This window comes from Lepidochelys kempii, chromosome 6, assembly GCF_965140265.1.
Source record: "Lepidochelys kempii isolate rLepKem1 chromosome 6, rLepKem1.hap2, whole genome shotgun sequence".
Lineage (NCBI taxonomy): Eukaryota > Metazoa > Chordata > Testudines > Cheloniidae > Lepidochelys > Lepidochelys kempii.
In genome coordinates, this window is record NC_133261.1 from 66060889 (window position 1) to 66085175 (window position 24287).

At 43.9% G+C, this 24287-nt stretch overlaps 1 protein-coding gene across 4 annotated transcripts in view; it reads left to right on the plus strand.

The window, feature by feature from the left end:
* SUSD6 (sushi domain containing 6) overlaps positions 1-24287 on the plus strand; it is a 111741-nt gene that overhangs the window by 37920 nt on the left and 49534 nt on the right. For all 4 annotated transcript variants that reach the window (XM_073348474.1, XM_073348473.1, XM_073348472.1 and 1 more), the window contains one exon: positions 13291-13447. In XM_073348474.1, coding sequence (XP_073204575.1) covers positions 13327-13447 — 121 coding nt within the window. In that variant the 5' untranslated portion in view covers positions 13291-13326. The remainder of the gene's footprint in view (positions 1-13290; positions 13448-24287) is intronic.

A 24287-nucleotide genomic window follows, 5' to 3' on the forward strand; every position in this document is an offset into this window, starting at 1 on the left:
TGTGGCTCTGGCAAGCCAGCCAAGGCCAAGCCACTCGATTGCCTACACTTGAACTTGGGTGTCCAGGACGAGTCTCCACCAGAGCTGCAGCATCCACACTATTTTTGTAGCACTCTAGCTCAAGCCCCACTAGCATGAGTCTGTCTGCCCAGCTGGGAGGCTTGCTTCAGCTGCAGTGTAGACATACCGTAGAGCAGGGGTAACCAACCTGAGCCTGAGAAGGAGCCAGAATTTATCAATGTACGTTGCCAAAGAGTCACAGTAATACGTCAGCAGCCCACCGTCAGTTCCCCGACCCTGCTCTCAGCACCTCCTGATCAGCTGTTTTGTGGTGGGCAGGGGGGTGGGAGGGAAGAGAGAGCGAGGGCATGACAGGCTTGGGGGAGGTTGCAGGAAGGTGGGAGCAGGGCCTGTGGCAGAGCCAGGGGTTGAGCAGTGAGAACCCCTCCCTCTTCTCCCCCCTCCCCCTCCCGGCACTTTGGAAAGTTGGTGCCTTTAGATCCAGCCCCGGAGCAGTATATTAACTTTTGAAGAGCCGCATGTGGCTCCGGAGCCACAGGTTGGCCATCCCTGCCCTAGAGGGTAAGGGACTGCTTTAGGATACCTGCCTAAGAAGGGAGCAAGGCGTGTGCAAATTCCTTGCTTCAGTTCTTTTTGCCTCTTTAACAGGGATTGCGGGCTTTGCTCACTTCCTGTTGAGCTAAGAACTTTCACCAGATAGATCTGACACCTCTCTTGCTCTTCCGCTTCCTGGTTTCCTCTTATGTGAATGGGGGAGTGGGAGAAGAGATTCTTGATCTATAATAAAAGGAGTACTTGTGGCACCTTAGAGACTAACCAATTTATTTGAGCATAAGCTTTCGTGAGCTACAGCTCACTTCATCGGATGCATACCGTGGAAACTGCAGCAGATATTATATACACACAGAGATCATGAAACAATACCTCCTCCCACCCCACTGTCCTGCTGGTAATAGCTTATCTAAAGTGATCATCAAGTTGGGCCATTTCCAGCACAAATCTATAATATAGACACAAACACACATTCTGCTAACACTGAGTATAAGAGCTATTGTGGTGCCATACAGTTTGAAGTGGGTTTTTTGCAGGTCCTGGAAAGCACACAAACCTATTGAGGACACTTTCCCTTTATTGCCAGTATTTCGGGTACCGTAATACCTGGAAAGTAACCTGGATGCTTGACAGCCAGCTTCCCAGGAATTGGAGAGTTGGTGTTGCTGAAGAAATGCATATTACCAGACTACCTTACAACTTACAGGCATGCTACCACATTCTGTTGCTATAGAACATAGCACTATAGAAACGGGGGGAGTACCAGACGTATTAGGATGGACCAAGGGTGAGTTTTGCCCAAGTGTGGTATGTTGGGCAGCTCTGAAACAGTTAAATGGCCTGCATCCATGAGCAGCACGTTCCACCGAAAAACATGCCTTGCCATTGAACCAGCTTTTTAGTGTGTGGTGACAGGAAAGCCCCACCTTTTAGCTAGCTGCTCTTAGCAGTATTCAGGAAGTTTGGCCTATGCTATTCTCATATCTATTGTCTTTGTATTTTTGCATTAAAAGGGAAATCTAATCTTGGGTAACATTTGTGTGGAGGACATTGAGTCAACCTGGCTGTGTGCTCTTAAGCAGTCTGGTGAGAAAGCAAAACAGAAGTAGGAGCTTCAATAGTCCCTGCTTTCTGAACTCTCATGTCTCTCCCTGATCTTCAGAAAGATCTCTGGGACTGAATATTTCAGAGTTCTTGGGCTGCATGCAGAGTAACCTCTTGGAGCTACCAAATGGTGAGAGACGCACTCCAGGAATAAGCAGCACACACTTGATGAATGCACATTTGAAAGAGGGCAGTTGGAAATGTTGCTATTTCCTGTAATGCTGTTACTACTTGTCCTCCTTTGATGTGATCTTCTACTACTCAAATCCTCGCTATGTAATAATATAGTGGGGCACAGAGGAACAAACAACAGCGATTGTGTCCTTCTCTTCTCTGGTGTGGCCTGTTTTCTCTCATTCTGTTCTGGGTTTTCAGTCCCCCATTTCCTCCCCTCTTTGGAAGGTAGGGCAATGAGAATTTGACCCAACTTCTAGGCTACACCTAGCTTATAGTGTAGGGGTGAGAGTCCCAGCTCATGTAGATCTACTCATACTAACTCTTACCTGAGTTTGCATGCTAAAAATAGTAGTGTAGCCAGGATAGCCTGGGCAGCGGTAGCATGGGCTGGTTGTCTGAGTTACATACCCGCAGGGTTTGCATTGATTTGTACTCGGGGCAGCTATCCTGTGCCACCGCTTAGTGCTGCCCATGCTGCTGCAACTACAGTACTATTTGTAACGTGCTAGTTCGATGAAAGCTAGTGTGATTTTTTTGTCTCCGAAAGCTCGGAATCGCACTCCTAACTCATAGTATAGAGGTAGCCACTGTTGCGGGTCTGTGTAGAGCAGAATTTCAGGTAATTGTTTTGCTACTTCACAGTGGGTCCTCCCTGATTAATCACTGACTTTTTCATCTTTCTGGAGGAGCTGTACCAGTTTAACAAATTGAGACCTGTGGTGGTTCATCCAGGGCCTACCAGTCTCCTGTTCAGATCTCTTCTCCAACCTGCAGTGGTGACCTGCCTGCTCTAAAGCACAGCCACCACCTCTCTGCAAGGTTTGTGTTGGGAGCAACTCAAGCCTCAATCAGTCGTGCATGTGCTAATCACCATGGATTTGGGGCACAACAGGGCTCAGCACAGGGTCTCCTCATTAAGGAAGGAAGGGACAGTCCCAGTCACCAAAGCCTGAAGTACCAGTACAAGTTTGCAAAACAGCAGGTAGGAACCACTGGATTAACAAATATTACCAGCCAGTGCACTTCTGATGCCCAGAGCTCCTTTTAAAATGCTTGCCTAGCTGTTCAGTGTGTGGTCTGTCTTTTTTAAATTGCAGTACATAGTTCACATAGAAACCCAACAGTTGGGCATCTTTGTCTGGCTTCAAAAGAGTTGAGGAATAATTTTCCCCTGTGACTCAGACTGCACTGCAGCTGTGGTGCACGCATGGGGTTTTTTCTTCCTCTTTTAGGTACATACCTTTTTTGTGTGTTTTGTGTTCATTCTGAAGCTCTTCTTCCCACTAGCTTGACAATTACATTTCATAGTGTCTATGAAGGGATTTTCCTTTTAAACTTCTACATGGCACAATTCTTTAAGCAAGTGAAAGGCAAGATTGAGCAGAAATCTGCAGAGAACTCTTTTCAGATGCAAAATGAAGGTATTGATTAATTAAGGGCTTTTACCTTTTGAACTCCCGGGATGCTCTTGTTCCTCTTTCTGACATGTCTTTTTGGATGTTCGATGGGGAAGGACAAAGTGAGGGAGATCCAAGCCTGATCAAAATGAAGCTGATTGTTTGACCTGAGACTAAATGATGGCTTCTATCCTACCAGCTTAGATCTGCTGAGACCCCTGAACTGACTGTTCTTAATTTTTGTGTGCCTTGTGGCTGCAGCTTCTCTGTGGAAGGCACTTACCTCTGCAGCTTACTCCCCGCATATCTAACAGAGGCGCACCTGCCTGAGCTGAGTTCAGCAGAATGGTATTGATTACAGGTAAAAGGCTGTTGGGAGGCTCTGGGTTTTTTTAGTCTTAATCACAAATGCCTTGAATGACAATGCAAAGTTCAGTTTTCCCTTTTAAATGTGCTACACTGACAAGACAGCAAATTGGCTATGTCCAGCAAAGCCAAATATGTCAGGTACTGCTATCATCACTCTTTATCACTATGTAGCTTGTATAGAGATTTGTGCATGCTAATAAACTGAAATACATTGAGTCATGAGACATGTACCTGTTCTAGCAGCAGCAGCAAAGGAAGGACAGTGCCAGGTAGTTTTTTTGCAAAATACAAGCCCTCATGAAACACTATTGTGTTTTTAGGTTTTTGTATTTTAAAAAAAAGTCAATGGAAGTTTTCATTAAAACATTTCCGTTCTGTGTTAAAATCCTAAACCAAGCTACGTGATCTCATGTTTGAGAACCAGAAAGTGAAACTCCTTTTCTCTTCTGCAATTCATTTAACTTGGTCAGTAAAACTAGATGGTGGAAAAACTGGATGTTTGAAAATTGCTTTTTCTGACAATTGAAGGTAATGGAATTTGAAAGAACTGACTCCTGTGCTAACAATTTCCCTTTTTAATTGAGTTTGAAATATTTGATTTTTGAACATACTGTGTGAGCCTTTCCTAAAAACTGTATCTCCTCGTATTAAATTAAATACTCTTTGAAACATTTTCTCACCCTTTTAAAAAGTGAAGGTGTGGATGTTTTCATGTCTGGAAATTGGAACAGCAGTCCTTAAACTCACTTTGTACTTAACTGTTGCTTTCAGTTGTAGCTTTAGTGTATCTATAAAGGAGTGCCATCCTTTCTTCTGGGTATGACTGATAACTAGTAAAATGGCAAGCTAGTTGTATGGGAAGCTTTGATAATAAAAGGATTTCCCAGTTGGGCATCCTCTTCTAGCTATAATGCTGCAGTACTGTGAAAGGATATTCCAGCCAGATTCATAGCATGTGGATGCTTTTTAGCTGTGTAAGTTGAAACACAAGTACAAAGTTTAAAGGGTGGTGAAGAGCATATTTAACAGTTCATCTCATAAAGCCAGCCTTCATTGCACACAGACCTTGTAGTTTTGTTTCCTGAAACTGAAATCAGCACAGCTGTATAAACTGGAAGAGCTGTCTGGGTAGGTGTATGCAAATCAGCATGCCAATCCAAAATTGCTTCAGAATCTATTTCCTGTTAGTAAGTACCTTCTCATGCTTGTATAGGCTTTCAAGAGGTTATCTAGCTCTTCTCATTGGCTTGTCTTCATTTTCCTTCCCTGAAGCCCTCTCAGTTAGATTGTGATTTTTATTATTGTTTTTTAGGTCTTACTGTTTTTGGAAAGTGCTCTGGAACATTTTGTGCATTTGGCCCTCTGCAAATGTTCTGTTGGATTGATTAAGCTGAAAATATGAAACCTAGCCTCTCTGATGCAGTGTAGTGCGGGGGAAAAAATGCTGAAACAATAGTTTCTAAAGGGAATTTTCTTCAAAATAAAGCATGTTTTAAAATAAATCAACTGGAGAGGACTGCAACAATATTCTGTATTGCTGCTCCTATCGCTAAATCAAGCCCCCACGTGATTGCATGCTTTTGCTTACATTGCTGCTCATTATGTTAAATAAGGTGATTCTAGGAAACCACCTTAATTCTCTAGAAGTTTGGGTGCTGTTCATTTGTGGGTATAATCCCTTAGTGTAGTGTTCTTGTAATTGTTTGTAATTATGCAGTGATCAGAGGCTTCTTTTTATGAATCATATCATCTATATCTCCATACTGTTTGCCCGTAACTTTTCCCTTCCTCTTATCACTAATACTTGTAAGACCACAGCAGGACCCTGTTGGCTGTAACTTCGCACTCAAGTCCTATGAAATTACTCTTGAAGATTAGCTGCTTGTAGTACCAGACAAAGTTTTTCCTTTCTAGTGCAATGTTTTACAAATACCTGTCACTATTTTAGTAACTCCATTCAGTGATTAGGGAGGCTGTGGGTATGTCTACAGCCACTGTGCACTGTAGCACCATAGTGTAGATGCTTCCAAAATTGACAGATGTAGGTAATCCACCTCTGAGAGGCAGTCGCTAGGTCAATGGAAGAATCCTTCTCTTGACCCAGCCATGACTACACTGGGAGTTAGGTCAACTTACCTGTGGTGCTCAGGGTGTGAAACTTTTCACAGCCCTGAGCAACATAGCTAGGTTAACCTAAGTTTTAGGTACAGACCAGGCTTGTGTCCGAATGGGGACTGCCATCTGAATTGAATTAACATTGTAGTTGGTGGTAGGGTAGGAGGTTGTGCCTCATGAAGTAGTTTAGGATTGAGTAAATCCATGTTCTGTTACAAACTAGTGAAAAATCAGACTATTTTAAAGCTGTTTTAAGGTAACTATTGGTTTAATTCTTACTGTGGTTTAATTAAACCGTTTTAAAGCAACTGTTCAATTATCTGAACTTTTAAAAATAATTGTTTTAAAAGCTTTCAGTTAAATTAAATTGGCTTAAGATATTAAATAAACCACAAAAATTAAACAGGTAAAATTATCTTAAGCAGCTTTGAAGCAGGTTTTCTCCCCCCTCTCCCCAAAACATTCCTAATGGGAGTTGATTTTTTTTTCCCCAGTCATCTCAGCATCCTCATGAGGCAGATGGTAACTTGCGTTTTGCTGTTTAAATTCTTATTTTGGGCACTTACTTTTAAAATAGCTCGGTTTGTGTTTTTTAACCACCACATTTAGTTACAATCTTCTGTACCACATTTCAGTTTGCTCTAGGTGTCACCTGCAATGTGGCCATAAGGCAAGAAGGGTCTTTCAGTTTGTTTTTTCATGATGACTGCTGTGCACAACCAGAATTCATACATCAGAAACATACTCTCCACTGTGTGCCTTCAAGATATACTTATGTTATAAATATTCCTTTTGAAGGAGGCTAACTGGTTAAATTAGAGAATTCTGATGTGCGTGAGGATGTTGTTCGCTTTATCCATGTGAGTCTCACATATGGTATTGAAAAGTGGGCATTCCAGACACACCAAGTGCTTCTCCAAACCAACATGAAGATGGAATTAAGGTTTAATACTCAATCTATTTCCAGTGTTCCAAAAACAGTGATGTAGAATATATCCTTATTAGACAGCCCAAGCAACCAGGAAGTCTCAAACTCCTCCTTCCCTCATGTCCTCAGAGCATCAGAACTGCTTGCATCTGAGCTGTAGCTCACGAAAGCTTATGCTCTAATAAATTGGTTAGTCTCTAAGGTGCCACAAGTACTTCTTTTCTTTTTGCGAATACAGACTAACACAGCTGTTACTCTGAAACCTGTGATCACATGGTAATTCAAAGAGCACTGCCTTTGTGAAGTGGTGAGACTTGCAAATGATTTCATAGAGCTGGGACAGCATGTAAGGGGAGATGACTGTAGGGGGTGAGGGATAAGAGTTGGTAGCTTCCAAAGCTTTGGAGGAGAAAAGACAGGCCAAGAATGAACCAGCAATTATCTCAGAAAAGCTTTTGCCACATGTGGAGTGTATACGCCACTGGAAATAGCTTAATACATTTTTAAGAGCAGGAAATATGTTCTCCCTAGTTTTAGTGGAATTAAGTGCCTACACTAGAGGCTGGCTCATTGTAGCTGCTGCTACTGTACTGCTACACAATCAGAACAGCTGACTCATTTTGATTTAAGTTCGTTTAGAAGCGTGCACATGTATGTGCAGGTGAGATTTAAGTGCAAGCCAATGGGATGCTGCTTGAAACTGAAGTTTTAGACTCCAGCATATTCAGTCATGCACTGCAAAAGATCGTATGATGGCTGGTGTGGAACTATAACCAGGAAGTGGCAGAGATGGTTTGGTTTCTGTTTTTGTTTTTTTTCCCTTCTGGGTGCATAACATTACTTGCAAGGGTATGTAGATGTTGATTTCATAACTGTGGAAGACCGATTCCTATTTTATTCATTTTCTGTAACTGTTTCTCTTTCAAGAGGCATATTAAGAAGCCTATATAAAGAGTTGCTGTATTGTACATTTCAAATTTAAATGGTCCTATTAAAGATGCACAGCCCACAGCTGTACATGTTACAGATTTACAGTTTGTTTGTTCTTTTTTGTTTAAAGACATAGCTAACTGTGAGCAACAGCAGCATTTAGCGTAATGCATTTGCTCAACAACCCTGAAATGTTTACTGCAGGGGTCGGCAACCTTTCAGAAGTGGTGTGCCGAGTCTTCATTTATTCCGTCTAAGTTAAGGTTTCGTGTGCCAGTAATACATTTTAACGTTTTTTTAGACTGTCTATAAGTCTATATATTATATAAGTAAACTATTGTCGTATGTAAAGTAAACAAGGTTTTCAAAATGTTTAAGAAGCTTCATTTAAAATTAAATTAAAATGCTGATCTTACACCGCCAGCCCGCTCAGCCCTCTGCCAGCCTGGGGTTCCGTTCACCTACGCCAGCAGCAGGCTGAGCAGGGCCTGCGGCTGGGACCCCTGCTGGCAAGGGGCCAGCAGCCACAACTCCAGACTGGCAGCGGGCTGAGGGGGCCAGCAGCTGGGACCCCAAACCAGCAGCAAGCTGAGCAGGGCCAGCCCACTGCCAGTCTGGGTTCCGTCCACCGGCTCCTGCCAGCCAGGGTCCCAGCTGCCGGTCTGGGATCCTGGCCCTGCCCACATAGAGTGGGTACCTACCTTCTCCCTGGTTCTAGCCCATTCTCTTCCTCTCTCTCTCTGCACTGAGCTGAGGGTGCGAGTGCACTGAGCACAGGGCTGGGGGTGAAGGAGCAGGCTGGGGGTTGGTGTGTAGGGTCTGGCCAGGAGCTAGAATGAGGGAGGGAGCTCAGGGTTGGGGCAGGAGGTTTGGGTGTGGAGTGCTTACCTGGGCAGCTCCCATTTGGTGCGAGGGGTGCAGGTGGGAATGTATGGGTAGTGCAGAAGCTCCTGTTTGCTGCTCAGGGTGGGGGGGCTGGGTGTGGGGGGTGCAGGAGTCAGGGCTGGGGGCATGTGAGGAGGGTGCAGGAGTCAGGGCAGAGGGCTGGGTGTGTGTCAGGGCAGAGGGCTGGGGTCGTGGGGCCATGCTCCGATTCCACCCATGGCCCCGTCCCCATCTCTTCTCCGCCTCCTCCCCAAAGCATCCAGCCTGCTGCAGCTCTGCTTCTCCCCCTCCCTCAAAAGGGCCATCAACTGATTGGCGGCAGGGAGGGAGAGGAGGGGCAGGAACCCAGCATGCTGGGCGAAGAGGTGGGGGAGGGGGAGCTCGTCGGCTCTGCAGCAGCAGCTGGCAGGACCAAGCTTCTTCACCTGGCCCAGGGGGTGGGCAGGATTTTTAATGGCACACTGCTGCCTGCCGGGGTCCTTGTCTGGATTCAGCAGTGCGCTGAGCGGGGTCGGCAGCTGGGACCTGGCAGGCAGCAGCGTGCCGTCTTTGGCACGTGGGCCATAAGTTGCTGACCCCTGGTTTACTGGGTGTTCAGGGTGTGAGGCTTATTTAGAGCCATTGTTTCACTTCCTGCTTATTTTTTTCTCTTACAACTCTCCCTCCACCCTGTAATTAAATTTAACCAACATATTCATACAGTAAACATCATCCCAATAACCAGATTAGCATACAGTATTCATAAATCAGAGCAGAGCAGCACCAGATTGTGATGCTTCCTGGAAGTACCCAGGGTTGTGAGTAGGGTGACCAGATAGCAAGTGTAAAAAATCAGGGGTGGGGGTGGGGGTAATAGGTGGCTATATAAGAAAAAGCCCCCAAAATCGGGTCATCTCGTCACCCTAGTTGTGAGAGATCTCACTACCACCTGCCCTCAGTGTGAGGAAGCCTTGTCTGTACCTTACAGGACTGGAGGTTGGCTCCCTGACTCCACCAGCTACATGCAACACAAGTACTCCCCTCTCGGCCTACACGGGCTCCTTCTGCAGGCAGCAAGAGGCACACCCCAAGCCTTCCCTGCATCTGTAGAGTGTCCAGCCCTGGCTCCACTAGACACTCCCAGAATTCCCAGATTCTCTGCTCCCAGTGAGACACACCTGATCACCATATTCCCTTCATATCACCACTTTGCACAACACTTAGATATGTTTGTAGTAAAAACAAGAAGCTTATTTAACAAAGCATGGAGATTCAAGTGATAGCAATAGAAATATTTGAAAACACCTAGTTACATGCAAAATAAAATCATAACAGGCATACTAGGACCTAGACTTCGTTAACAGGACATTTTCCTGTCTGATGAAGTTTTGCTCACTCAAAGTCTGTCTTTCTCCCAGTCCTTAACAACCAGGTTGGCTGCGACCCTCCGTTCATAAGACAAGAATGCTGGCAGCTTGTCCCCTAGATCAGTGGTCTCCAGAGTGGGGTACGCACACCCCAGGGAGTGCGTGGCAGGAGGAGCGCCGCCGGACGGCACTCCGCCTTTTTTTTTCCTTTTGGCGGCAGCTCTGCATGCCTGCAGCAGGTCTTCCCCTCTCCTTTCTTCGGCGGCACTGTGGGGGTGCACGATCCAAAAACTTTGGAGACCACTGCCCTAGATCAGGGGTTCTTAGACTTCATTGCACCGCGACCCCCTTCTAAAAACAAAAATTACTACACAGCCCCAGGAAGGTAGGGACTGAAACCTGAGCCCTTTTGCCCAGGGCTGAAGCCCTCAGGCTTTGGCCCCGGGCAGTGGGGCTCTGGCTTCGGCCCCAGTCACCAGCAAGGCTAAGCCAGCCCTGGCGACCCCAATAAAATGAGGTCGTGACCCACTTTAGGGTCCTGACCCACAGTTTGAGAACTGCTGCCCTAGATGAAGGATGCAGGGTGTTTGTCTGCCTCTAGTTACAGTTCCAACATTCCATTGTCTTTATTCCAAAACAGCACACCCCCTGCTGCTTGTTTTTTCATGTGGAAAATCTTCTCTGTAGCTTTTGCAATCTTTTGATTAAATAAAGCAGCCATTGTGAAGCACACAATACTCAATTTGCATATAGCCAGACAGATAAGCATTTCCTTCCTAAAAGCAATTCATTTATCATCTTTTGGAGACCAGCCCCAATTCACAGGTCTTAAGAACATATTTTCAGTGCGTGTGTGCGTGCACGTCCGTGCATACATTTCACAATGGTTATGATCGCTGTGACACAGGCTTTCAGCAGAGACCTTACATGCTGCCCTTTGGTGAACTAGTATATAGATATCAGATCCAGGAGATCCCAGTAACCCTTTTGCATGACTGTGCCCCCTTCCAGTTGGCACCAAGAGGTCCCTGGGTCACACAGATACTTCCTCAAATTTTCAGCACTCGTATGAGACGTCTCATCAAAAAGTGACTAAGAGAAACGGTAGTGCCTGACCCTATGAGAAAGGAGACATGCAGCATTGTGCTATGCAGCAGCCTGTCACCAGAGCAGCAATAGGTAGTAACAAACACATATCCAGGAGCTTACTCCTGCGTCAGTCTCCAGTGCTTTCCTGTGAGGAAGGTACCTATCCTTGAGGCGGTAGTTGCCTCTTTTCTTCTTTCTTTTCTTTTTTCTTTTTTAACATTTTGGAAACACTTGCATAGCTCATCATGCCAGTACAATCTTCTTGAGTTGGGGAAAATTGCAGTGCCTCATCTTGATGTAAGCATACTTAAAGCAAAGGATACTTGGCTCAAGATGAAGTATTACATGCTGGGGTCTGTAGTTTAGCCCAGAGCAATGGCTCATGGAAGAATGAAACTGACTATAGGCCGTATGGTAGAGAGTAGCAAATATTTAGGCCTCCTTCTTTAATATAATTCTAAAATCCTATGCAATAGATCTGACTGTGTTGGGGACAAACACATTTGTTTGTCATCTGGTTTCTGTTCCTTTGTTTAGTGTGTCTTGGCTTTCTGCGTCGGTAAAGATTTTCACTCTAAATGTGGTCTAATCTTCACGTAAAAAAAAATTTACCAGTAACTGGCAGCAACTATCTTCTTAATCCTTTTTCGCGCTGTGGAAAGAATGAGTTGAGTGAACAAAGCGTCATAAACCCATTCTTATACTGCAAGTGTGACGTGGTGGTTACACCCCCACAGGTTTATTCTCATGGTTCTTATGGCACAGACAAATATTCTCTCACTAGCAGCCTGCCCTCCAGAGATGCTCCAAGCCTCTTGTTAATGTGGTGGTTTAAATGCTGTTTTAAGCCCATGCTTGAACTATCTGACAGAAAGCTCAACTAATGTTCCTCCAGTTTTCTCAAGTGATCCCCAAGTTTATCATTTCCCTTTGTTTAACAACTTCTTTAGTATTTTCTCTGTGGCAGAATAAAGAACTGAAGACAGGATAAAACAAACTTCAGTTTCTGGCTGTGTTTATTTGCTGTGTTACTAACTTAGTATCCTAGATCTTAGAAACAGCCAGATTTATTACCACATATGCCTAATAGCAAGTTTTAAAAATCTTATACTTTTATTTTCTTCCTTCTTTCCTCAACCTCAAAACAGAAAAAGGACTTTTCCTTAAATGAAGACTAATCAACCTGAAAAATCCAAATTCTGAAGCTGAGCTGTTTTGCATAAGCAAAAAAAACCTCCTACAATGAGAACATCCACTGAACTGAAAAATCATAGCAGAAGAGGGCTTTTTTGTTTGTTTGGGTTTTTTGTGTGTGTGTTTCCCCCCCTCCCCCCAAATTTAAAATTCCTTAGTTGAGACCAGGCATGGAAAGATCTTATCCCCAAAAGAGAATCTCTCTCTGAAAGTCTTAAGTATACGGAAGAATAGAGGGGCTATAGCGAGTGTCCGTATAACCTTGACTATAGCATTAGCTACCTGGCAAAAAATGTAAGCTAAATATATATTTAGTTTAAAGGGTAACTGGGATTTTAATTCTGACTTCCCTTAAGGGGATTTTTTACAGATGCAACCTGAGTGGTGTATTAACTCTAAATTTACATAAACTGTAGTAAACCTTGGATCTCTGGAGTCACGCCTGTATAGCCTTTCCTGTCACATAAATGGGGCTTTGACTTGTGCTTCTTTGGTTCTCTACTGATTTTTGTCATCAGGGCAGTTCTTGTTAATCTGGTTTATGTTTTGAGTGTGGAAAAAGGTGACAAACTGTTGGCTGAATTCACAGGTATGATGATATCACATCCTTGAATTTAATTGGCTGCACTCTGTAATCCACAGGTGTGATGTTTTGACCTCCGTGTCTATTTGATGTTCCTCCTTAAGGTAGTCTTTAAGTGTGTGCATGCAAGTGTGCTGTTGTGCCTCTCCAAGTAGCTAAGGAAGCATTTGATTTATCCCAGCTGTCTAGTAGTCAGACTGCTGTTTCTTTGAGACATTCTTAAAATCAGCGACTGTCTAGCAAAACTGGTTTACCTGAAATCTGCTTTAACATCTCCAGATGCTGCAGTCAGTCTGGGTGCCTTAAAGGAAAGAGAAAATGTAAGCGCCGTTTTTGTTGCCTTCATGTAAAATATGAGTGGATTACAGCCAAAAAAAGCTCTGGCTTAGATACTCTAGCCTTTTGACACTTCACATGGAAATCTTTCTGCGATATCCCCCTCCTCCCCCCAAAATGCAGATGAATTCACATGGTGGAATTCCTAAACATTAAAACAAGCAGCAACTTTTGCTTATTTATTTCTCTTTTATTCACTTCCCCTCTAATAGTATAGAGATCTGTCTTCTTCACTTGCATTTTTCTTCTGTTCTTGTGTTGTAGATTGGATCATTCTTAGACGACCAGAACTCTTTTAAGATGTGCCATGGAATGGTAGCACCAAAGAGCAACACAGCATCACCACTTGCCTTGACTGGTCATGGATTATTTCTTCCGTTAGTTATCTTCAGTACTTTCATCTTGGAGGGACTGGCCTCAGGTAAGTAAAACCTTTTACAGTACCTACTTACTGTGTGTGCAAGGTAGATGCATTTTAAAATACACAAGTAGCAAATTTTTACCTACATAGTGTTAGGCAAAATACAAGAGACCACTTCTTCATATACAGAGATCTTATAGTCTCTGTTCCCCTTCTGTTTGTGATTGTGCTTTTTTCGCTATCCTAGATGATCATATAACATCTGTGTGGCAGCTACAGCTTACATGGAAAAATACTACTGGGAAGGGCCTTAATGTATTTTTAGTGCTGCAAATGTGATTTTAAAATCTGGAAAGAAAGTAGAGAGCCAGCACCAAATGACCAGCCAATGCTCTGCAGACTGCAGTTTGGGATCAATTGATTTCATTTTGGTCTCTTATTCGGTAACTTCTGACATGTCACTTGACCTGCTGTTAGCCACTTTCCAGCTTCTCCCCCATTCATCTCATCTCTCTTCTTGTCTCTTGTTCTTGATGCTCTTCTGACAGAAGTGTGTGGTGAGAGGTGCAAATGTGGACAAAACTGGCTGATGGAGAAAGTGCCAAACAATACATCACTTCCAACCCTTGAGGGTAGAATTTGTATAGGGAATGCACAAATAAGACACACACACACTTTATATGTATATGTATATTAGTGTGTGTGTGTGTATATACACATATATACATGCACCAGGGCTCACTGATGAATTAACATTGTATTGCATTTACTTACACACACATTTATATTTATATATTTATATTTATATAGTGCATGTTGAAAGCTAATAACCTCTCTGTATTACTAGCCTTCTTGAGATGCTTTTTGATATGCGCCACAGTGAACATCTGCAGTGGTGACCACTAGAATGAGAAATATTGGGAATGGGGGAGAGGAGGGTGTTCTTGTTCCTGCACAGCGATGTTAAATAAGACTTATTACAAAAAAGAAAATGTGTTGACTTCTAATAATTGCTCCTATGTATGGCAGTGGCTTCCTGCTGGAAATGAAGTATAAATTCCAAATAAGTGTTAAGCCTAATTATAATTTATAGTCTAGTAGCACCCAATATGTACTAGAAGCCGTACACCCCTGCACTGAAAAGGTTACAGTTTTAAAGACTAAAAACCTGGGATGAGATGTGGGAGAAGGATGCAGCATACAAGCAAAGTAGTGTAGGTAGTGGCTGGTGCTAGTCTTGTTAGTGGTTCGTGGCTTTTAAAAAGAGCGAATATTCAGTTTCTCTCTAGGTTTGGGGGAAGGACATTATGGAGTAGAGGTCGGCACAAGGAGGGGTTGAAAGTCAAAAGGAATAGAGAAGGAAGGGAAGAAGGGAACAAAGAGGGTGAATGAGGTCTTGAGTTCAGTAGCTGGAGACAGGATGATATAAGCATTGCAAATAAAAGTTTAAAATCCGCAAAATGTGAAGGTTGGAAGCTCAATTCTGGGCAGGGACTGTCACTTCCTCTGTCTGTACAGAGCCTAGCAGTAGTTATCTGTACAGTGCCGGTCAGCCTGAGCCTGAGAAGGAGCCAGAATTTACCAATGTACATTGCCAAAGAGCCACAGTAATATGTCAGGTTTCAGAGTAACAGCCGTGTTAGTCTGTATCTGCAAAAAGGAAAAGGAGTACTTGTGGCACCCTAGAGACCAACAAATTTATTTGAGCATAAGCTTTCGTGAGCTACAGCTCAAATCCCTCCCTCCCCCCCACTCGGGGGCTCCCAGCGCCTCCGGCCCACCAGGAGCCCCATTGATCAGTGCCTCCCCTCCCTCCCTGCATCTCCCAATCAGCTGTTTTGTGGCATGCAGGAGCCTTGGGGGAAGGGGGAGGGGCAAGGGCATGGCAGGCTTAGGAGAGGGGGTGGGAAGGGGTGGAGTGGGGACAGGGGTTGAGCAGTGAGCACCCCCTGCACATTGGAAAGTTGGCACCTGTAGCTCTAGCCCCGGAGTTGGTGCCTATACAACAGAGGTGGGCAAACTGTGGCCTGTGGGCAACATCCGGCCTGCGGGACTGTCCTACCCAATCCTTGAACTCCCTGCCCGGGAGGCTAGTCCCCGACCCCTCCCCTACTGTCCTCCCTCCCCCGCAGCCTCAGCTCCCATGCTGCCAGTGCTCTGGGCGGTGGGGCTGCAAGCTCCTGCCTGGCAGCGCGGCTGTGAGAGCCACTGCTCGGTGTAGTGTATTAAATTGCTCCCCGTAGGAATGTGCTACTTACTGAGCGCCAGCACTGGCCGCTGTAAGTAGTACACCATAAGTAGCCCATGCCTATGGGGAGCGATTTAATACCGTACACCTGTGTAGGAAGGCTGTGCTTCCCCAAACAACCTGGCCCTGCCCCCTTACCATGCTGCTCAGAGCACCAGGACTGACAGCTGTAAGTAGTACACTGTAAGTAGCACATTCCTACAGGGAGCAATTTAATACACTACACCAGCCCACCTTACAGTTTCGGAACCTTGATGTGACGCTCAGGTCAAAAAGTTTGCCTACCCCTGCTATACAAGGAGCCGCATATTAACTTCTGAAGAGCTGCGTTTGGCTCCGGAGCCACAGGTTGGCCACCCCTGGCCTAGCACAATGAGATTCTTCTAGATACTAGAAATGCCAGTTATAAGGGATGCCCAATTGCTTCTGGAGGTGGATTTGGCTAGAAAAGCCTATTGATGTTGGGAGCTACTGACAAATGAGGAGCCCCTCTTGTTGGCGCATCTGGCCTTTTCTGGTGGGGAGGGAGCTGCTGGGATCGAGAGACAGACAGGAATGGGTGACCACTATCTACGTTAAAATCTGTAGTTGTAGATGGAAAAGACCTTTTAAAATCATAATCCATCTCTTTCCAGCCCCTCTACCCCCAATAATAACCCAGCATAGACTCTGTAGCCACCAGCCTGTCAAGTACTCTGTGATCTGGGACCGAAGCTTCACCATCCCTGAAACTCCAATTGCATATTGAAACATCTGTAATTGAGACTGTAATCTGTATGCAAATGACCACTGCTGTACAGGGCTGCTGAAAGGGAAAAGTCAACCATGACACTGTTAAGCTTTTACAGTGTTATTTTTCAGAGATATCTAGTTGTGTGTTACACACAACAGCACTAGAGAGCATTCAACTACCATGTCAGAAAAGCCTAGAGTTGTCCTGAATTGTTTCCCTTCTTCCACCCAGTACTCTGGATTAGTCTACAACAATTATCTTCTGTCCCAGATGGATTCATTTTTGCCCAGGTATGAAATGGTGAGAAAACAACCCAGGAGAAGAGTTTTTTTTTATCAAGATAGGTTTGTATTTCCTATGGGAGGAAAAGAATCTCGTGTTTTGGGAAATGAGTGTTTCCAAGTTCAGATGCTTTGTTGCAGTAGTTCTTGGTTGAGATCTTGGTGTCAGATTTAAAAGATAGTTGCTAGGAGGAGAAGGCATTGTGGCACATAACCAAGGGAGTGCACTTGCAGCAGCTTGTCAGTTGAGTCATGCTAGTGAGTGAGTCTGCCAAGGAGCTGAGATCCAGAGGTATAAACCATGAATACAGGCAAATCAGTTGGGAAATCATCTCTTCCTCCCCCTGCTCCTCTTTCAAACTCCACTTAGTTCACATAAATGCTCTGGAGGAACATGGGGGTGTGTCAGGGTATAAGCTCTTGCTTCGTAGAGACTCCTGTGTTAAGACTGTCTTGAATGCAGAGCTACAGCCACATGGGTCGCAGCTGCCACAAACAGTACAAGAATTGCCTTGGTTGTCTTGTTAGAAATGTAAAAACAATGGGCTTCGTTCTGGTCAGAGAGATTGAAGGTAAAGGCTGTGGCTAGTGAAGTATTAAATGTAACAAATGTATATAGGACTGTGTAATGTGTATAATAATGTAGAGATTTGCTTTGTATAAGCTGTAACCTACATTATTTCAGCAGCCCGTAGGTTAGATATTCCTGCTAGACAAACACTCATTTTGCTTGCCATGTGGGTAGATGCAGAGGACAGACCCATTTCCAGTCAGCTGGTGTCTGGTCTCTTCTTTGTGTGTTAAATGGATATTATTCATATATGGATTTTGAGAAAAATCCTCAGTATTGTCTCAAGCAATCTTTCTTAATATCCTTGATGTGCTTCAAGGTGAAGGTGATAAGTTGCTTAGTGACTGAGGATGTTGCAGTGTTTGGGGAAAGCAGCTTTGAACTTTCAGGGCTTTCAGTCAAGTGAAATTCAACTCCAGCAATACCCTTAACACATAAAACAGTACAACTTGGTGCTGATAGATTGGAAGCCATGCTCAATCAATCAGAAGAGGGGGATATTCAGAAATATCTATCGTACTTCACAGCTCCATGTCTTTGGCTTTGAGGGAAGAAGAGTGGACTCCTAAGGATACTCTTTGGGTTTATAATAGGGAAGAGTATCCTTAGGAGTCCACTCTTCTTCCCCTCAAAGCCAAAGACATGGAGCTGTGAAGTACGATAGATATTTCTGATATCCGCCTCTTTCTGATGATTGAGCATGGCTTCTCAATCTATCGAGGCACAGAGTTGTACTGATTTATGTGTTAAGTAGCTGGAGTTGAATTTCACTTGACTGAAAGCCTCTGAAAGTTCAAAGCTGCTTTCCCCTAGTCACTAGTGAAATATGCACTGTACAACAAGCTACTTGTTTTTAAGGTCACCACTTACAATTGTATATTCAGGCTCAAACACCTAGGAACTGAGAAGATCCCATTCCTGTATGTTGCTTCTGATGCAAACATGACAAATGTGATGTTTGCTGTGCTAAGGCCTATTCAGTGCTAAGGTTGCTCCATGCAGAGGCTCTTGGATACTGCTGAGTGATGTTTGCATCCCATGGAACAGCTAGCTCACTATTCCTGCTCTGTCTTGTGAGAACACTCCAAGGCACTGAGGGATTCTGTTTGCTTTATATACATTCCAGAGGAATAGCAATCTGAGGATTGCTTTTGCCTCTAGAATTATGCTAGATTAAAACATGACATTCATGTAGTTGTGGGTGAATTATTTAGTGGTTGTGATAGCACTGGCTAGACAGACAAGTGATTGGGCTGATTTTGTAGTCATCTAAAATCCAAAGAGGGGATATAGCACCTTGCAAAGAGAAGGAAAACTGGCAATGGGAAAAGAAGCAGAGGAAGGGAGGAGGGTGGGCGGTCGATGGGGTGTCTCATGAAGGAGAACACACAAATTGGAAATACAATGCAGAGGATTAGAGTGTATAACAATGGAGCCATTGGTCACGCATGCATGATGGTAACAGTGCAGTGTTTATAGTGGCTTGGTTTATGTGGAAACTGGTCCATATGGAACCAGAACTAGACCACTCAAACATACTTTTGGTGATGAATCAAGCAAGACTTCGATTTTAGTAGAATTCTGTTAAACTGAACCAGCCACACAATTTGTTGGGTCTTGAAAATTCAAATTGGAAGACTTAATAAAACCATGATAGCGATCCTTTGTATGTGAGCTGATTTGTAATTCTTGCCCCATTCTAATGAGAAATGGGGAGTGGCTTAAATAGGTGCCTAAGTGCCAAGGCTCCTACCTCTTTGTTTGTGAAGCACTTTAAGCTCTTCAGATGAAAAGTGCTGTAATAGCACAAAATGTTAACTTGTGAGTAACTCAGAATAAATAGTGTATCCGAACACACAGAAATTAGTGGTCTGTAGGGTGGCATGATCCTTTTTTTACTCTATTCTTTTTTGTACCCAGCATGCTCAGGCTGCTGCAACAGGCCTCTGGTGAGGCACCCCTGAAATTGAACTGGCAGCCGCCTGAATTCCTTCCTGAACATCAGTAAACAAGGTTGTCACTTGCTCCTCCCTTCGCCTGTTCAGGGAAGAGGAGGCAAATGATGAGGTCTCTGAGACTGACCGTCTGTACTTCCCAAGAGTATGTTATAAGTGGTGTGTGTGTGTGTGTGTGTGTCTCCCCCAAAACCCTTCAACAGGAAAGTTGTGAAACTTGGAACTGTGTATACACAATCTGTGGCAAGACTATGCCAATTAGGAAACCTAATTTAGATTAGTAAAGAGAACTGAAGGATAAGAAGAAAATAGATAAGAAACGGTAACTATAAATTAGCCTTTAGAACTAAGTGTCCAATTCTGACTCACTCCTGAGGAACCTGCCGCTGTCTTCTCAGTTGGAGTCTTCCTTTTCTGGTCTCTTGAGGCTTTGGCTTTTACTATATAGCAACTATTGGCCTGTTCCCAATAGTTTAATCTGTATTTACAATTTTTAATTTTGGAACATTAGTGACCATATGTCTTGTGTTGTGAACCAGTCCTCTCCAGGGTGTGAGGGGGTGACCTTCACAATGAAGGCTTCACTGATTTGTAGCTGATCTTTAAGGACTGTCTGTATGCAGCTGCTTTTGGCAGAAGAAGGGAAAACAATGCTCTGAGGCTGCACAGAAGATGGGGGTATGTGAGTGGTAAGGACAAATTGAGGCAAAAACCCTTTATTTCCTTTAATCTAAGCAAGAAGGGCAAATTGCCAGAGGTGCCAGGTTATGTAGATTAACTGTGGGTTGTTGCTTTTCTTTACTGGGGGTCAGAACTGGTCTTTCTGGTTGAACCTTTCCCTCATGCAAATTACAGAAGGTTTGTTATTATGGTAAGTAGATAAATAATTGAGCACATGGCCTGGTCTCTATTGGAAGACAGATTTTTGACATAATCCCTTTCCCCACCAAACTCTCATTAAAACCTGAGCCGCTCTGCCTGAAATTTCTCCTGATTCTTTGTATGTAGGGTCCAAAAAGATGGTCTTATTGCCCGTCCTGCCATGGTGTTCAGGGAAAAGGAGTGGGAAGGAGGGGAACATAGAATGGGCTCCTCAAATTCTTAAGTTTGACTTAATAAGATATTTAAATTCTTGCCCCCAGAGTAGTTGGCTCAGCTGTAACTGCTGGCAATACCTATGCTGGCTGAGGATCCTGCCTCTCTACACTATCACTGAGCTAATGAGATCAGGACCAATGGAGCCAGCCTGTTAGGGCTCATGAAATCGAGAAACTGGTACTCTAGAGGGAGGCATGAAGGCTTCCCTGTCCATTTTTTTTTTTTTTTTGTCCTGGTTTTCTTGTGAGAAGATGGTAAATCAGAATTGCTTTTTCCTTGATGTTCTCTGCAGACTAGGTTGAAGACACTCATCTCCCTTGTAAACTTTTTATGCAGAAAGAACGAGGAGTACTTGTGGTACCTTAGACTAACACATTTATTTTGAGCATAAGCTTTTGTGGACTAAAGCCCACTTCATCAGATGCATGCAGTGGAAAATACAGTAGGAAGATATAGATACACAGAACGTGAAAAAATGGGGGTTGCCATACCAACTCTAACGAGACTAATCGATTAAGGTGGCCTATTATCAGCAGGAGAAAAAAAACTTTTGTAGTGATAATCAGGATGGCCCATTTCAAACAGTTGACAAGAAGAATATGCAGAGTAATCCTGGCACTTGGCCCAGACTCTTAGTTATTGAGCACTGCAGTTTGAAAACATTCTCAAGTTTGGGTTTTTCTGGAACTTGTGGGACCATATCCTGCCATTGAAACTCGAAACAGGGTAATCCAACTTGGACAACTTTTTACATGTAATTTGGTCACTCCCCTGTCACTTCTCTCCCTTTTTGATGCCTGAATTGCCTCTCCTGGCAGCTGAAGCGCTGGGTTTATGATAAGCCTGCTTGCAACAGCAGGGGACTGGACTCCATGACCCAGGAGATTCTTTCCAGTCTTACATCCTACGTTCCTATGTTTCAAGTAGGATAGATTCCCCCCCCACCCCCCCCAAAAAAAGTTGGCCTCTTTCTTCCCAATTACCTGACCGATTCTTCCTCTTCCCCAGTCCCCCTCCTTCCCCTGATCTCTTTAAGCTCTCTGAGGGTGGGTTAAGCACTAGCAGCACTGCTAGTGATCCCCAACTCTACAGTGTGGCTGTCTCAGCTGGGGAGAAACACTTGGGTCACCAGATCAAGACTTAGCTTGCGTCTGCACTAGGAAAATTGAAACCTAATGCTAAAGGCTGTAGTGTAGTCAAGGTTCAAGTATCTTTACCATAAGTATCAGTCTCTCTCAAAAAAAGCAAAAAAAACAAGAAAAACCTGGGAGAGCTTTCAGACTTCTTTTCCTTTACAACCAGCCTTTCCCCTCAGGCAACTGAGCCTCTGGTTGCACAGGGAGCTGGGTTGTATCTGGAGAATGAATGAATTGCAACTTGAAGCACTGAAAGGAATGCTATGGAAACTTTGGAAAGGGGAGTGAGTTACACCTGTAGGTACAGCAGCATGTTAGAGCACTGGATAGAGTAACTGTAGGGTACACTCCTTGGATCACACTGAAATCTGTTGTATCTAAGCAGAAAGAGAATTCATGGGCTGTGCAGTCTCCATTTGTTGGAACAGTTAGGTACTGTTAGAAAGTTAAGAACCTTTAGGGGAGGGATAGATAATAAGATGAAAAAATATCAGAATGTCATTATATAGTACGCCCACACCTTGAAGACTGCATTTCTGGTCACCAAAAAGAAAAGGAGTACATGTGGCACCTTAGAGACTAACCAATTTATTTGAGCATAGAGACTAACCAATTTATGCTCAAATAAATTGGTTAGTCTCTAAGGTGCCACAAGTACTCCTTTTCTTTTTGCTAATACAGACTAACACGGCTGTTACTCTGAAACCTTTCTGGTCACCCTATCTCAAAGATATGTTAGACTTGGAAAAAGTACAGAGAAGGGCAACAAAAATTATTAGAGGTATGGAACACCTTCCGTATGAGGGGAGATTAAAAAGATTGGTACTAGTCAGCTTGGAAAAGAGACCACTAAGGAGGGATGTGATAGAGGCCTATAAAATTAGGGGTGGTGTGGAGAAAGAGAATAAGGAAGTGTTAATAGACAGGTTTAAAACAAACATAAGGAAGTATTTCTTCACACAACGCAGTCAGTCTGTGAAACTTGATGCTGGGGATGTTGTGAAGGCCAAAACTATAAATGGGTTCTAAGCCTCTGATTTCCAGAAGCTGGGACTGGATGACGGGATGGATCATTTGATTAAATTGCCTTGTTCTGGTTTGCTCCTTCTGAAGAATCTGGCACTGTCGGGAGATAGGATACTGAGCTAGATGGACGATTGGTCTGACCCAGTATGGCTGAACTCTTATGCTCTTTGTGTGAGGGAAGGAGGGGGATGAGTGTGTTGGAGGTACGGAGCTGAAGAAAGAGGTTGGGAAAAGAGAGAGAATGCTTTGTCACAGAGCTTGTGCTGCCAGCATTTGAGGAAGCTTTCTCTTGTGCCTCAGTGTTTTTTCCATATATGGGAGCTGCCAACAGGAAATGCTTCAGTGCTATGTACTTGCATGACTCCCTTCTTTGCAGTCAAGATGTTCATGGAAGCAAAGGAATGCTGCGTTTGTGTGAACTGTAAGACAAAAAAGGTCTCGGGGGAAGAGAAGCTAGGGAACGAAGCAGTACAGTAACCAAGGAGCCTTAATTTAATCTTGCATGCTCTGTTTCCTATACTCAGCCAGGCTTATTTCGGTGGGGCAAATCTTTACTCCCTACTTGAGAGCAGAATCGAGGACTGATCTCTGTAGCATAGCTGCTGCTGCTTATTGATGCTTGTCTTTGTATCTGATCCTGTTTTTGTTTCAGCTTTTAAAGCAAAAAGGGATCACCTCCCTGTTTAGGCCCCAGAATGCTGCTTTTTTTTTTTTTTTAAAGGAAGATAAATGCCATCACTGGAGGATGCCTTTGTGTCATCACAACCAAAGATAGGATTGGGAGTGTGGTGCTGCTGGCACATATATAAAAAGCTAGACCCTGGAAAACCAAGGGCTGCTGCTGTTTCAGTGTGAAGCTGCATTTGGCAGGATCCTGTGGAAAAGGTTTGCATGGTGTCTTGCACCGTTCTCATGAAGGCGGCTGTTTTTTCATTGGCACCAGTTTCTCTCCTCTGTCATCCTCATGCCCCCTTTACCACCTGTGCTAAAGAAACAAATTAAGATTATAAAATGTAGCCGCAGTATTGAATCCATTACTTGGACAATTTTGCATTTTTTTCCGTCAACTTCCACTGGCAAAGGTGTCACATTGCTTTAGCCATGGGTAAAATTTTTCTGGGTTACAGGAAAGCAAATTATTTAAAAGAGGGTCAAAAATAGGACCAAGAATAGTCAGTCTCCTACAACGTTAGCTATAGAGATTCACAGCTATAATATGGCCGTAAAATAAGACTGGAGATGCATTTGGAGCTCCAGGGAGAGGAGAGAATAGAATGAAGTTGCAGGAGGGAAACTGGAAAGATAAGATGCTAGGATGGGCAGAAGAAGGGTGGGGGAGGAGTATGTGGAGGTAGAATGTAAAAGAAGGTTTAGATTTAGAGTTGCAAAAAGGACCCAATGGTTTGACAAACCAATTAATGGCTCAAAGGGTGAGTAGTGAAATGAAGGGGGTGTTTAGGTGTCCAAGCAGAGGAGTAGAGTGGGAGGGATAAGAATAACATGATGCTCTTGGAAGAACTTTAACACTTTAATGGTTAGGTAAGGTTTACTTCATTACAGCATCATACTTAGGAGAGCTCCCTGCTCATGGTCTCTGCTGCAGCTGCAGTTAACGACACCTCTGTTAGAGTATTGTAGGGATTTTAAAAGTTGATCTGCGGCCTGAGGGTTCATAGTACGTTGTGGAATTAAGGGAGACTCCCGAGGGATGGAAGCCTTTTATCAGTAAAAAGAAAAGGAGTACTTGTGGCACCTTAGAGACTAACAAATTTATCTGAGCATAAGCTTTCGTGAGCTACAGCTCACTTCATTGGTTTTTCATCCTAAGGTGCCACAAGTACTCCTTTCTTTT